General features: G+C 40.2%; 1 protein-coding gene across 12 annotated transcripts in view; it reads right to left on the reverse strand.

Moving 5' to 3' along the window:
• TBXAS1 (thromboxane A synthase 1) overlaps positions 1 to 16,813 on the reverse strand; it is a 264,346-nt gene that overhangs the window by 122,607 nt on the left and 124,926 nt on the right. For 11 of the 12 annotated variants that reach the window (XM_051784696.1, XM_051784695.1, XM_051784698.1 and 8 more), the window contains one exon: positions 5,784 to 5,880. In XM_051784696.1, the coding sequence (XP_051640656.1) occupies positions 5,784 to 5,880 (97 nt within the window). Of the gene's footprint in view, positions 1 to 5,783; positions 5,881 to 6,822; positions 6,842 to 16,813 lie in introns of those variants that run through there. The other variant, XM_051784705.1, reaches the window with a different exon arrangement.

Here is a 16,813-nt window from a genome sequence, read left to right on the forward strand (position 1 = left end):
CAATCAAACTATTTGCATGCACCGGAACATCACTTGTCTACCAAACCACCCCACTGAACAGTCATTTTAAAGGGTGGGAAAATGAAGACCTTCTTATATATATTTACCATTTTTTTCCCATTTGTTTGAATCATTTTCCAAGTATTGGCTTACCCACTGTCATACTGCGTGTCACTGGTGTTCCAAACCACCACACGAAGGTAAGCTTACAGCAAAGCTCATGCATCATCTGTTTACAAAGTGAGTTCATCGGACTCTACAGCAACAATTTCTAAATAAACTAAGAAATTCACATGAAAGGATGACGACATTGACATAGCCGGAAATAATGCTAGGAAGTTTGATTTGAAGAAAAGAAACATTTCTAAACCAAACAACCAAGGGTACTGGGTCAAGTCAGCATGTATATGTGTCTTTTGGGAAGAGTACACAACTTTTCATTCCTTAACTATTTTTACATTACATGTCTCCAAATGAGTATGTTAGTGGGTTCATTTTTCAAAACAAAAACTGTATTTGTGAGAGAGATACTGAAGAAACTCCCCAGCCCATAAACTGTATCAGACTCTGGGTTTGGATACATAACTGCATTATCACTGTTTACTGAAAGACAGCACAGTGGGGCAGATGCCTGTTCTTTAAAAATCAAGTAAGATCTTGCACAAGACACGCAAGTGACCTTTCACTTGCAGAAGGCCAAGAGCACAGACACACACAAGTCAGTTCCTGAGGTACCACACAGAGTTGTTTGAAGCCAGTTGTGCATCCCAGTCCTGCTCTGGAGACACATAATCACTATCAGCCAGTGTAGAGTCATCTAAAGTTAATAGAAGTACGTTGATTTATGCTGACTGAGGACCTGACCCGAAATTCACCGAATTATGGGTTGGTTGAGTTTGAAAGGGACCTCTGGAGGGCCTCTTGTATCAAATTTGGATAGATCTTTTGATACAGTAATATGAAGACACTTTTTCTTCCCCCCTAGCACAAGACCAGAAAGAATAGCTAATTCAGGGATATGATGATCATCATGCACCACAACTGAACAGGATGCAAAAAACAGGATCCTTCTTACTTTGTGGTTGCATTTTATTTGTTTAATAGCATAGGTAAGCCTGAGGCTTTACAGATCTACCAAAATAAAGATGAAGCCAACAGCTTAGTGTAACAGACAAATTCTACATGTGAAAAGAGTAACCAGATCTCATGTGGATGAACTAGAAGAAAAGGATAGACAAGCAAAAAGAAAAGAAGCTCGAGCAACTTGCTTTTCCTTCAAGAGGGATACAAGGAATTTGAACTGCTGTGTTTTATCAACATTCATGCTACTTTTTTGTTCTTTTACCACTTCATTATTGTTTGCTGTTAATCCATTATTACTTTTTCCACTGTAGCAACAAAGCTCCTGATGAGAAAACAGTGATGTTTTCTCACAGCTATTGTAATGGGTGTAGATTTTTAAATTTAAAAATGTCATCCTCCTCCAACTGGTATGCATATAGATTTAAGGATTTGGTCTGAATCAACTACTAGTTTCCACTTGTGATAGCCACATGAATCCTGACAGAACACTGACTCCAGCAGCCTGGCAAATCTTGACTAGGCAGTACTTACCTTTGCCTTAGGGCTCACTGATCCACATTTTTAGCAAATATTTTGACATACAACTTCTGAATTACTTGAATTATGTATCAGGTAATGTTTCTCTTCACGTTGTTCCACCTTAACATTCTGCTCCTACATTTTTAAAAGTGCACTTCCATGATTCTCAAGTACTTATTGAAAACCAAATTTACAATGCAGAAACTAAGAACAATCTGAAAACAGATTATGTATCATTATCCCACCTGGCAGAATGCAACAAACATCATAATCCTATCTCACTTGCAACACAGTAATGCAGTTAAAAATGGTTCTAGTGCTCTTAAAAGGAAACTTCCATTCACGAGACAACACAGTTGCGAGAAAAAGGTATCATTTACTGCAGCACAGCCCTCCTAAAACACTGGCTGAGGTTTCTATGGTTAACCTAAATTAAAATTAATTCCATATTTTTTGGCAGAATGTCTATAAACTAATTTTCATATTTTCTTCTTCAATTATAATTAAAAATGTAGGGAAAAGGCTTCATATGTCTCAAGTATGAAGGTATATTACAGTAGACGTTTTTGGTTTTAAATTGCTACAATGCTTACTTTAATTGAGGTAAAATTAAGTGGGAAAGTAGAATGTCATGACTGCCTTCTGTGATTATATAGTTAATACATATACCCCATGCCTACAGGGCAATAACAACTTGCATGCTAGATTTGGCTGCATGTTCTAAAAGGATGTGAACCTTAATAAAGATTTGATCTGCAGTCACCATACATTTCTGTTGCAAGAATTATTAATCAGCAATTCAGAAACAAGAGAAGATAGCAAGGGAAGGTAAAAGACTTTTTACAGCAACATTTGAAAGATATTAATAGTAAAGATGTGAAATGTATAATATCAAAGAGAAACATAATTAAATAAAATGAAGAGTAGTTTGGCTTGCGTTCACATACAAGATCTACTTTGTCTATATAATCAGTGAGCAGACAGATTCAATGTGAGAGAAGTGCACGAATGGTCCAGATCTCTGGATGTGAAGACAGGACAAGAGATGCATCCAAAAGAATCCTCTCAGCAGATTAAAACCACTCTGATTCCATAAAGGCCTTCTGATGACTTCCCAGCAAGTAGTCCATAAATGCACAATCCCAGATTAAGGTCATCCTTCTTACAAGCACTCAAAGGCATGACATCACATTACAGACAGCTTTAATAAAAGCTGTTAGAGTTCACTGAATCATCATCTTACTGGCTTCTGTCTATCAAGTACATCCACTGTTTGCAACCCTTCACAATAATCATCTCTAAATTGAATACATACATATTTTACAATTAATTGAAAAAGCAAGAAAATAAACATGAAATATAAACTTTTTCTACACTTAGCTTCTAGAATTAGGAGCACATCCTGAAACTCAGTGACACTTGTTAACATACAATTGCTACAACTGCTACAGGATATGGTGAGTAATCTCCTTTGCAGCATTCTGGGTTAGATAACTCTCACCTCTGGTGGATGAAGTACACATCTTGATTTTGGAAATGCATATGGAGAGGTGGGGAAGTAAAATGCATGTGTGTTTTCCTAAGGCCTGTTCAAACACCACAGTCTCACCCGCTTTCCCATCCTTCTCACCCTAAGAGACTGACGCTCTTAAGCTAAAAAAAGGCTTTGGGTTGAAATAATAAGCACGTGCCATGTCTGGACTGAAATATATTAGCCTAGGTTTGTGAATAGCACTGACTCCAAAGTAAATTCTATAACCACTTATCAGTAAAAAATTGGGAAAGGAACTGGTAAAATAATGTAGTGGGATCTATTTTGTGTTTCAAATTCTCCACTAGCAAATAGAAACCCTCCCTTAAAGTAGAGGAGCTTGCTTTGACTAATTTTAAAATATACAAACAGAAGCAACCCTATTAAAAGTCTTAAAACTACATTTATTCAGACAATGTGAGAAGAAAGAATTCTATTACTTGGAAAGCACTTTTCTCACCTCACCTTTCAACCATTATTTGCATACAACCCAAATCACCTCTGAATAAATTCCACTGGCCTTCCTTACATACCATCATTATCTATTTTCACGTGGAATAGTTAGTGTACTAACTATTAGGATAGCCTAACACTTCACAGAGACAGCTGATTGCAAATTAAAGAGGAGACACAGCTTCCACTGTGAAAACTCCAGAGGGGAAAAAGATCCACAAGTTAAACATGGAAGGACTCAGAAATGGAGGGCTGCTTATCCTCAGTAAGTGAAAAGCAATGGCTAGAAGAAGGGGGGAACAAAGTGGAAAGGGAGAAACAACAATGAGCAAAGACTGTATGTGAGACGACCATAGAACAAGCACATAGAAGCATATAAGATGAAGCAAGTTCATTTGAATTAGACTCCTGGGCGTTAAGCAAGCCAGAAATAGCAACACTGCATAGGTGAGAAACTGTTAATTTTTCTAAAGGGTGGGCTAGGAGTTAAATTTTCTCATCTGTCATAGGCTTTCTGGTTAGTGGCAGGGATGTCACTCAGTCTGTGTCTCAGTCCCTCATCGATAAAGCTGGATGTTGTACAGAAAAGCCACAAATGATTCAGGGGACTGTCACTTGATAAGGGCAAGATATGAACTTACGGAGACAGCTATACCTCACAGATCCCTGCTGAAGAAAACAAAAAGAGGAAGGGGAGAGAGAGGGAGGGAGGGGGGGAGAGAGAAAGAGAGAGGGAAAAAGACTGGCTATGGTGACATGACCTAACTACCTGAATGTTAGAGAGGAACACAAATGCCCATGACAGATGGACATACAACCTCAAGAAAGATAAACGTCTGAGCACAAAAAGCCTGAAGAAGAAAGAAAATTTTCACCAACTGAGAAGGGTGACGATAGAGACACAGGTATATTCAAATTGTAAGGCTGACTATACTTAAAAGCAGAACAAATCTCTGAGATTGCTCTCAAAGGAATGCTCTCCAATTTCAGGGAGATGTTATTTGGTTACTAGCTACTGCTAGGAATAGTGAATACAGTCTACTAGTATCAAATATCCATGAGAAAAGCATGAAAAAGTTATGGACAGGAAGAAATAGGACTTCTGGTTGCAGTGGAAGAAAGGAAGGGTTGGGAAACTTCTTTAAATATAGAGAAAATGGGGAAAAGACCCTTGTCACACACAACTTCAGCCTAAGAAGCCTAAGAATAGATTCTTACATTCAGGTGTGACTCGTGGGCAGAACGGAGGGTAACTGGTACAAGTAGTTATTAAATAAGATAGTCACAAGAAGAATCTCATGTACCAAAAGAAGCAGGCAAAGGAGACAAGCAGTCTGCAGACTATCTAGTTGCAGAGAGGATCAGAGGGGCAGAGGAGACACACAGCCGATCAGAGATGAAATTTGCCCTGAGGGCACAAACAACTCTCCTGAATACACGTGAGTTTATTTGAGCAGGTTTGAGCATATAAGGGGGTCAGAAGGAAACAGGGGAATGGCACTGAGGCAGCAAGCGTTCACAGTGACAGTATTTCTTCATAATATGCTGAGCAACTCCTGGAAATCTTTACTATCCCCTCTGGCCATTACCCCCCATTATTTGTTCTAACCAGTGCTTGAAGAGCTTTTCAATATCTAAGTCTGTAACCAACAGCATAAGTTCTTGCTAAGTCCAACTTCCTTCTTTGCTATTTATTATTGTCAGACTGGTAAGTATGACTAAGCAATATACAATAGCTGCGAGAGGCATGTCCTTGTCCCAGGCAGACTTCTCCTGCCCTATAAAGTCTAAAAGCACAAAACAGATCATGAGTAGGAGAAAGCAAATAGTACCATCTCCATGTTAGAGATTGAGAACTGAGGAAAAGAGCTAGGAAGTGAATTTCCCAGGATTTCACAGGAAGTCAGTGGCAAAACTGGATATTGAAACCCTCTCTCTTCAATACCCATCTGGTGCTTCAGCAAAGGGGCAGTGCATCTCTTCTAAGGACATTCCCTTTTATCCTCAGAGTGTTCTGGTAACAAGAGTCTTAGACTGAATGTATATATTGAGTGTATACAGCTTAAGGTCTTGTTGTACACCACGTTGTACATTTTCCTCTCTGTGTTTCCAACTTTCTTGTAGCTACTTTTGGTCTGAGTTCAAATTAGCAGTGCTACCACCTCCATCCACAAAGTCAACTTCTTTATGTACTTACAGTTCTGTTGGTGAAGTTACTGAAGTCTGTCACTAAGATTTGCTTGATCATGTCTGGTGAGGAGACCACCACAAACATCTGGCGACCAATGTAATACCTACAAAGGAAAAAGAGAGTCATTTTAGCAGATAGTGACAACAGAGAACTATCTCCTTCCGTAAAATACCTCTTTTTGCTTGAAAATACTTGCCATGAACAAATATCACGGTAAACATATTCCCTTTGGTAAAGCAGTATCTTTTCCCAGTCCTCTCAACTATTAAATTAAGATGCGTGGTCCTGGAATTTGAAGGAAACAGCTTAAAATCTTTTACTGATTGATCAAAACTCAGCCAATATTTTAATGTAAAGGTTTGTATGCTCTATGCTCACTCTGAATGCAGTACAAAGCGATGTAGTATCACTAAACCAAACTACAGAGGAGCAAAACATTAGAAACCAACAACCCAAATAAGCATTGAAGACCTACAAAATAGATTTTCCTGCAGTTAGCCACATGATGGCAAAGCCCTGTCTACAATGAGCCTTTCCAGAAGTCCCCCCACCATGACTGCAATAAAGGCACACTTCCACAGCTTCTACTAGCACTGGAACTGAGTGCATCTCAGACTCCAGGACATAACCATGGACATAACAATCTAACAGATACCATCTGAACTTTACATTATACCAATAAGGAGGGGAAAAAAAAAAAGAAGAAAAGAAAAGGAAAAAAAAAAGGGTTCACGAAGTGTCTAAGGGAATTAATAAAGGTTTAGAAGAACAATAAGTGACAGGGGTGTCTCTGCCTGTACACCTTCTATCTCCCTGCTCCCAGTTTAATCTGATCTTGTGGAGCCATGGTATGTCCTTGCATGTCTTCACACCATCGTGGAAGCTGCAGAGGTACTGGTCCAACCCAACACCACAACTCCTAGGAGTGCAGAGCTCCCTTCTCCAGTACCATTCCCCCCAAGGCCCACAGGCGCTTCATGCTTGGCTGCTCTGCCAGAGGAGGAAGAAGTACCACCAGGAAGTAGAGGTTGCTTGCAGTCCCTACCTTTGTTGATTGCTGGACCAGAAAGATTATTCAGGCGGTGCTGTCTTTCCTCCACTAGGAGAAAGGAAGAAGAGACTGGAGGCAGGCACAGGAGGGCTAGGCAGCTCATGGCAGAACACAAGAGCAATACCACAGATGCTGCAAAACTGTGGTAATATCTGTGCCTAATCATTTTTGTACGATATAGTTTAGTATCAATATATTGCTTATCACCTGTCTACATTGCAGCAACTGAATAGACAAGCAAACCCTGGGCTGAATTAAATATAGTAACTAGAGGTTCCCATGGCAATGAAGCTGCAGCACTTTGATTTCTCCAAGGGCAAACAAATCAGACAAATATCTGGATTCCAAAGCTAGGTTTCACAGACCACCTTGACGCCCCTACCACCAAAACTCATAACAAACAAATGGTAAAGAAGAACAAGAACACAATTTTCTTCAGGAAGAAAGATATAATCTTTTCTTCTCTGGTGGGTTTCCAGAGGGAACTTTTATTTCCCAAATGCAATCCACAGGCTCTACTTGAACCTTAGATATGGGTGGTGTGGTCTGTGAAGATAAACCTTTTTCACCCCTCCCAGTAAAATAACTGTCTGTTAATGGTCAAACTTTTATTCAGAACCCCAATAGGTGTATAAGAAAGCACTGAGGCCTCATTTTAAAGAGGGTTTTGATCACAGACTTTAGCAAAAGAGGATAATGCCCTACGTGCACCTTCTGTATGTACTTTGTACAGTTTTTCTGGCATCAAAGAGACAAAGCAAGTTCTCAGGGCAAAGACCCAGCCACAAATACTGACCTCTCATGCTCCTACTTTGCTTTTCTCTTCCTCTCTCCAAGTTTATCAAGTTCCTTGTCACATTTAATGGTTAGTGACTGATGGTCCTGTAACACACAGTTTTTTACAGGGAGCAATTTCCTGACACCAGATTCCAAATCTGAATCAGAAGCTAATTATGTCTACCCAGATAGCCTAACTCTGACCAGCAAGAGGCCCCATATGATACATCATGCAAAGCATGTATGTGTAAGAGAGACACAATTCTAATTTATTTCAAACCTGGGAAGTTGCACAGCTCCAGCTCCTGTCCAATGGAATAACAGGCCAGTACTCACAGTAGGAGTCTCTATGTCACAGCGCACTTTGTGCTTGAAAGCATTCAGGACTAAAAATTTGGGACAGGAGCATCTCCTACTCAAGCTGCTTTTATGAGAAAGTGACTCACAAGCCAAGCTTATGCAAACAAATCTATTCATCATCCTCCAACTCAGACCAGTCACCCGAACTCCCAGTTCTGCTTCCACAGCTAAGTTCTTTCTTTTTTGTTCACTCTCCTCTAACTTTCTAGCTATAGGTACCTGCTTTTCCTTTCATTATCCAGTTATAAATTAGGGCAGAGAAGGAGAAGAAGGGGGAAAAAGATACCTTACAACTAATAAATTGAAAATTCTGGAAAAAAAAATCTTAAATTGCTTTTTAAGCAAAGTTCTGCCCATTTTTAAGGAATGACTGCAGTAAAGCACACACCACCATCTCTTATTGCATCCCAAACAGCAAAGGCTTTCTTCCTGCCTTTTTTCCGTTCTCCTGCTTTCTGTATATAATCTTTCTAACCTTTTCTAGGACACAAAAATAAGGGTGTGTGTATGGACATGCTTTGGAAGTCAAGATCCTGAGGCTAGAAGCATGACTTACACGATCTTCCCCTGAAGTTAAGGAAAAAGGACAGGTAGAACTTAGCACGAAACAAGATCATCTGAGCCATTTCATTTAGCCAACAGAGGTTCGGAACCTGCAAAGGCATCAGAAAGATGATTACCTGATTTTAACACATTTTAAATCCTTTGCAGGATCAAGGCCTCAGTCACACTCCAGGAGAATATCTCCCAACTAGGCGTTTGGGGGGTTTTTTCACTTTTTTTTCAAAATGGCAAGTAAAAGATAAAATCCTCCTGAACAATAATCTATTCTTCCCAAGTAAATAACGTATTTCACCCCTGCCATGTAAATTCATTTTGATTCTGTATTACTACATGAGGATATCACCAGTCTCACATAGACTTAGATTTATTATTGAACAAAACCTGATATTCTTGTCAGATTTTAATAAATAAGAGTTTGAGAAAAACAAAAGCCTCTGGGCAAGAGCATTGCAAATGGATTCATGAATAATTTAGGACAGTACTTTTTATTAACTTTTCTTAGCTTAATCTTTTCACACGGCTCGTTCACACACAAAAGTCCTACCTTTAGCTACAGTACCATTACATTGCTTGACCCAACCCTTTGTACTACTTTCAGGTAGGGCATTCAGGGTATAATGCAAATGCTTGAGACTACCTAGCTCACTTCTGCAGAGAAGCAAGAACCCACGCATGTAGTTTGGCATCCTCAGGGTGACACAACTCTGTCCACATCGAAACACTTGTGGAAACACTTACTGCCATACCAGTAAAAATAAATTTCATCACCCATGCACGAAGGCAATTTTCCTGTGTAGATGAGGCCTCAGTTATTTAAGTTAAGCTGTTGGGGCAATTTCTATTATATTTCAGTTTAAACTGCAGCTGTGCAAAATAGAGAAAAAATTCCACCTTTTAGACCAGTAGCTTTAGCTCCATTGGAAGGTGAGACAGAAAAAACCTGGTACTAGTCTATCAACAGCACAAGGACAGAGTGAGCTTCCTCCAGCAAATGAAAGTGCAGATCAGGAACCATTGCCCCAGCAGGCTGTCAGGGCAGAAGCAGGAAGCCTTGTGTTGCACCATCCTCAGGAGGGCCAGGCAAAAATTTTTTACAGGTGTTCAACAGAAGGCATGGATGGATCTATTCCCAGAAGTTATGGAAAAGGCAAAGGTTACCAAAGGGCTCACAGGTCAAGGAGATGGCTAGGTTACAGGATATTGAACAAAATAAATTACTCTTCATCTGAAGTGTTTTAACAACTGAAGAGGCAATAAACACCCACTGCAGCAGTTTGGGTCATAAGATCAGAGAAGCATCGTTCTTAAGGCAATTAATGACAAGAACAGAGACTACTGCCTTGTGTTCAGGTTTCACCCAGGATGTTGTAGTTCTCTTTACAATGATTCAGTCATTTAGAAAATGCATCTCTTTTTTTTAATCCACAAGAATAAAAAGCAATCCAGCAACTATGTCTGCTGTTTTGCTCATGCACCACCATTGCTCGCTGCAGAGATGTGGCCTAGGTGTCTGAAACCACACCTAGTGCCTGCCATGGCCACAGCAACACCCAAGCATGTCATCTTCCTTCCCAAGGTTTGCCAGGGACTCCCCCAGAATGCAGATTTCTTTTATCAGACAATGTAGCAGATCAATCAGCTACCAAACTAGCATTATCTTTTCTGCGCTCCCAAGATCATCCTGACCACACTGGATGGTCATCAGCTGCTGACAGCATCCCTCAGATCCTAAGCCACCAATGTGCTTGCAGCAATGTTGCCCTGTTGCACAGGAAAAGGTAAGAGCACGTATAGTACCTTACGGCAAAGGGCCATATGTTTTTGTATAACACCCATGTGGGAAACACCTGCAACCCTTTCACCTTGTTTATAGTGCTGCTATCAATTCACAGAAGACTTTGATCTCCCTATCTATTATCAGTCCCATGTATTATAAACACATCATATTAATCATAAAACATACATATGCTGTTAGACAATAAACAAGGCTTTGTATTCTATGCTGTGGTCTGGTGAAGTACACAAAGATCATCTGCAAAGCCATATGAAAACAGAATATTTTATTATCTCTATCTTCCTCAGAGAGGAGCAAAGAACAAAGAAAAAGGTGGGAGCAGGAAGAAGAGGTATGCAAAGATAAATAGATATGGGGGAAAGGCTAATTTTCTTAGGAGATATTTCCTTTAAAGAAGTACCTTGATCACTCTGCCTCTTTTGTTTAGTGATACCCATTAATTGCAGGCAGAGAAGAGTAAAAACGAATAGCACACAGCTTGTTTCAAATAGGACTGAAGCCTGGCATTACTTACTTAATTGTTTCAGAGCAAACTGATTCGTCATGAGCACTGTCCCCTTTCAGCACTCACAGGCAATTCAGATGTGGTCGGACTAAGCGATACATAATGAACAGCTGCAAAGTCCAAACACTGTCTTCACAGAAAGGGTTATTTTGGGCTGAGAAGAAAGGAAAGGAGCAGGACAAATTTGTCAAGTACCACGAGTCCCATAATTATTTGTGTTATATTAGCAGCTGGAGGCCTCCAAGGTCCCCATGCCCTAATTTGACAGGAGATACACATAAGTAGAAAGCTTATTCTAGGCCTGTGGAGCCTACAATTTAAATAACCTGGAGTGACAAACAGTGGGGAAAACAAACTATGTCCTCCATTTTCCATCTGAGGGATAGGCAGGTACGGAGGAGAAAGGAATTGCCAGCAATCACCTTTTTTTTTTTTTCTGTTGACACCCTGTGAGAACAGAGTTTCTCAGCTGCCACATACACTGGGAATCCTGTGCCAGCTTTCTTCAGGAAAGTTGGTACCTAACTGCTGTGCCACTTCTCCTGTTTTCCAGGTTGTGACTCTAGCTGGGCAGGTACCTTCCTGGACTGCTTTTATAAAGCACTCACAAACTGAGTATCTCCAGATTAGAGAACTGGAAACACACTACCACTTAGGAGAAGAAAAGAAGAAAATGGCCCAAAAACACAACACCCTAGAAACAGGTGAACTTACTGCACATGAAAATGAAGCCCCAATAGCACTGAGCAGTCTCAGGAAAGGAAAAAAGTTTCAAAGCACAGCTCCGCCAACACACACACACACACGCACACACACACACCCCCCTCAGCCAGAGACTAATCCAACCCATTGTGTAAATTCATGAAAAAAAAAAAAGACATGGCTATAGTGATTTCTATTTAAGAATAAATTGTTCCTCATTTCCTTTTTCGATGAACTACATTTCTTTTCATGTCATGAAAGCTTTAAAATAAGCACATGGAACTATTAATTTAACTCCTGACTGTATTAAAAATATCGTGTAACATAAGATGCTCGCTCATGCATACTCTCTGCACTGCTCCATACAGCTACATCCACCTCTTTGTCCACATACCAGGGATTAAAAATGCTATCTTCTACACACCAACCATGTGTGCTATCTCAGACTTGCACCTTGCCAAAAGGCCTCTGCTTTCTGACATGCTTAAGGAAGTACCAAAAGAAGGAAGAAAATTCTGGGATTATTTATATTCTCCCCACCACTAAAACACAGCTATTTTTAAAGGAGCTCCTCCCTCGTCAGGTGCAGTAAGAGACTTGTGGTATCAAAGTAGCATATTTAGGGTTGACAATAAGAAGGAGGGCTGATTGGGGCCATTACAAGGTACAGAGCTGATAGAGACTTTCAAGTACCTTACACCAGGGTGCAAACGAGATCTATTTCTGGGCATCTCCAACCCCAGGGTTTAGCAACTTGAGAGTGTCACACACATTTACTACTCCCTTCCCCCTTCCAAGTGAGCGGTACAGGAGACACAGACTTTGCATGGCTGTGTTAATTCATTCATGAAATGAAGTAGATGACATTTACCCACATATAAGAAATGACAGAGATTAAATTAAACTCACAAAGTGCCATGAAGAGGAAAAAAAACCCACGTCTGAATTATACAAGCATATTTAGCAATCTATGTCTATTTGGTTTCTGGAGGAAATCTGAGTCCAGATCCAAGTGCAAGTACAAAAACTCACACCCATGTCCAGGGGCTGGGAAGAGAATCAGCAAAAGGGATTCAGCAAAATGGACAGGGATAACAGAATTGTTTCTTTTCTCGGTTCATGTGGGCTGCAGTAGAAGCTGGCCTCCACAGCAGCGCAGAGCCACGGGGTCCTGGGCTGTGCTCCTCCACAGCCAGGGAGCTGCTGCTTCCCAGGGCTGGTAGGGGTTATTTTTATCCTGCCAACTGGGCTAAGATGATTGCCACCACCACCACCGCTCTGTGTGCTTGCATCATACCGCTAGCACTGATTAGCTACATCAGTATTCCACTTCATTAATGCGAAATGAAAGCTGTAAATAGGGTACTGTTTTTATAGGATGCTACTGGAAATGAGAAATAGTGTGATATTAACAAGAAATCACAGTTGCTCCCCTCCCGTGTGGGGTGTGTGGTACTACTGCGACCGGGTGACGCAGAAAGTGCTCATAGCTCTTCACCTCAGCAAGAGTGCCAGAAGAAGGTTTCTAAAACTTTTCCCATGGTGTTTCCCACCAAGCTTGGACTGTATTAGTCTGTGTTTTGTTACCCATGTTTAGACTGTGACATTTTCACCAAAGCTTGTTTTGTCTGCGCTCACTAAAGCGCAGTATGCCTGACTGACCTCATGTGATGGTGCAGCAGGCGTTTCCTGTGGGTTTCAGCATATTTCTGTGCTTGGCCTTTCTGTTGGTTTTTGAGATGCAGCGTGAGAGCAGTCTCATCTCTTGCACCTAATTCACTACTAAAGTACTCCTTTGCCATACCCTGAGGGAAAAACCATCAGGCTACTATTTCCAGAACACTGGAATATCATTTCTAGGGAAGGTTACCTCTGGGAAATAGCAAACTTTTTGTGTCTCCAAACTTGAGACTTACTATTATGAACACAGTGTTCATTTGTATGGATTTGTATGAGACTATTATTTATATTCAACATTGCTGCCTATTTTTATCAGTGCAGGGACAAGAAAATATCTACAATATGGCTGAGGAGGATAAGTAGACAATGTTACTTGATCTAAAGAAGAGCAGCCTCTTCTCCATCTTTTTTTTTTTTTCCCCACACAGGGAGGGAGAAGAATCTGCTGAGTTCTCATCCTGATTTCTAGTTGGGAGCTCCAAGCAGCTTCCCTTGACAGGCAGGTAAGCAATTTCTGGGAAACAACAGGCAGCATTACCCTGGCAGGGCTACAGCCATTTCGTACAAGATAAATGGAGACAGAGCAGTGCACTCGAAGATGAGGGATATGACTGTGATGCTACATCGAATAATATGGCTGAGAGAACACGTAGAAGAGGGGCCTGCAGTGCAGGGCTGCTTTCTAGCAAAGTATGGGGGATCTATCTGAACAGGTGGCCATGAAGCCAAGGAGGATTCTCAGTCTCCCAGAAAGCAGGGCAGCATGTGCGTGTCACAGTGCAGGATCCAAAAAAAATTTGGGGACAGGGGACAAAAGAAGTGGAGCATATGTGAGACCATACGGAGAGAACAAAACAGGAAGGAGGTCAAAGGTTTCAAATATAATTTGTGATACTACGACATCACAAGATACAGGAAGTGATAAAACAGTTTGACTATAATAAAAGCACAAGTATAATAAAGTTGTTAGTTACATACCCATCACAAAACTTCATATAAGCAAACACAGTTCAGGATGACTAAAACAAAACCCATGTGATCTGACTTCTGCCTCTCATAAAGCATTTCTGACCATGATAAAATTGAGGTTTGTATTATTCTGACGTCAGGGTACACCAAAAAGCCGTCCACAACTCTGCATTTCTGCAAACTTCATCTCACATATACTTTACTTATCATGGCCAGAACTCAAGTGCAACTGGAGTTTTTCACTTCTCCGGTTTTGGTTAGCCATTTTAGCCCTGAAGGAAAGAAAAGACTTTCAGGAAACACTGAGTATCTCTATCTGCTGAAAAGTCATGTCCTCATACATATCTTCAAAAGCAGCATTGAGAACAGAGGCATTCAAAATCAGCAGTCTGTTTCTGTTTGTTTTAATTCTGCACTTTATCTTTCATTTCTTTATAGTCAAGACAGCTCATCTGCCTCCTGTAAATAGGATCAGCAGTGGTGGACGATACAATATTTTATTTTTCAATGTACTTGAAATAAACATGCAAATAATTTTCTTTCAGTCTACTCCTTCTTACTGGCATTTTGATCTTAAATCAATGAGAGAGTTACATTACATTGCATGCCGTCCCTCTTAATTCCTTTGCTCTGCTTATGTTAATGCAGATGTGTGCATTTATGAAATAAGTGTCTTAATATTAGAATATTTTAATTCTCCAATAATAGATAAGACTCAATAGACTTATTTTTTTGCATCATAAACATAACAGAATAAGACAAATTGAATTTTGTGTAACTACACATACACAGACTGTTTCGTAGAATAAGAAATGACACTTTGACTTGGTCATGGTTACTAGCCTGAAATTATCCCAAGTTTAAGCAAATGAAAGCAGGGTTTCATAAGTGGGAAGCAATGGGCAACCCATTCATTTGGTTTGCATGCAATAACGACACAGATTCCAGCCAGCAATGGACAGCCTTACTCAGGGAAGGAAAGGTTTGCCAGACTGGTCATGAGGGGGACAGTCACTGGGACCCATTTTTCTTTCATGATCTGCCTAAAAAAAAATATGTCGAAGCAAAGAAAAAAGAGATAGTAACCACCCACTCCTGGGAATGTAGCATTTTATGCTACAGCATACAAAATATACACAGGAAAGATTAATTTTTTACCTATAGAAGCATGTACTTTTTCTATACATTCTTAGGATCTACACACACACAAAACCATTTATTTTTTTAATGCATTATTAAATGTACGCTAAGCCAAATAAAAGTAATTTCCCAGTGTTTTATGCATTTATCATGAAACCACTAGCAGAATTCTTTACAATAAAAATGCTAGCAGTACACATGATCAACCTAAATTATCTAGGGAAATGGCTAATATCTGACCATGTGGAAACATTAGAAAGCAGGGCTTTGTTATGGGCTAGAAGGAAAAAAATAGACTTATTTCCTTACAGAAAAATTGCAATGATAAAAATATTTTTAATAGTGAAACGGTACAGCTCCAGGAAATTTTCCTGAATCAATTCAATCTGTGTCGTGCTGGACTTTAAAAACCCATTAAAAATAACCATGATAAATTTCCCAACCTCTTTCAGTGCACTACACAGAAGACAAAGGAAACTGCAATTCGACAGGGATAGAAAAGAAAGAAAAAAAAATGGAAAAACCTGATAGCTTGTGTATCAGCAGTAACATCCTCACTAACATCAGTGAGCAATTCTGCACCACAAAAGACAAGAAGAGCAGGAGTGATGTGTACAGCTGACAATGGCACTCCAAAGTAATGACTTCCAGGAAAATCTGCTGTTACAAATGGACAGCACACTGCTGAGAGGTAGTTGAGTCACAAGTTTCATAACATGTCAAAATATTTCAGCCTAAAAATGAATGTACCAAAATCCAGGATGTATTCAGCTCTGGTAAGGTAACTATGAGGATAATGTCCTACAAACAGCTAATACACTCACCTGGATTTAATTATTAAACTTCGCTGAAATCCATGCATGTTCAGGGATTCTTTTTCCCCCATGTTTAATGTGTAGTCATAAGATACAGATCATGTTTCAAACACCAGTATTAGTAGAAGCACTGCCTAGTTGACCTCTTTTCCATTTACCATGTTGTACATATTATCAGTTGTAACAAACACGCTTCTTTTGCCTCTCTCTTTTTTGTGGGAGGAGAAGGGGGCAACGGCATAACAAATAGCATATACATGACTGTATCATGAAACAACCCAAATCCTCGAGGACTGAAGAGTACATTAAGCCTCTCTTCCACAGGCATATCCTTTTACCTTCACCAGCAGGTTCTGTTCACCCACCACCTTCTACTGACACCCAGCTACCTGTCACACTGTGCAGCCTGTCACACTGGTGCTGGCACCCAATCCCTGCATCTGCATTGCACACTTTTTAGTTCTCTTCACAACTGCATTAAACAGCTCTCCCAGGCCCGTATCTGGCTTCCTGGGGACATGAGTGAGATGTAGGCTCAAGAATTTCTCTTCTCTGTCTCAGTCACAGCTGCTTGGCTAAGGACTGCAGGACTCCCATAGACCTGCCTCATTTTTGAGTCAATGTTATCATTCAACACCACTTTGCTGTGTTACTCCCCAAACCCTCTGGATCTCTGGA

Source organism: Manacus candei, unplaced genomic scaffold, assembly GCF_025592945.1.
Source record: "Manacus candei isolate 608988 ecotype Guabito, Panama unplaced genomic scaffold, ASM2559294v1 h1tg000018l, whole genome shotgun sequence".
Lineage (NCBI taxonomy): Eukaryota > Metazoa > Chordata > Aves > Passeriformes > Pipridae > Manacus > Manacus candei.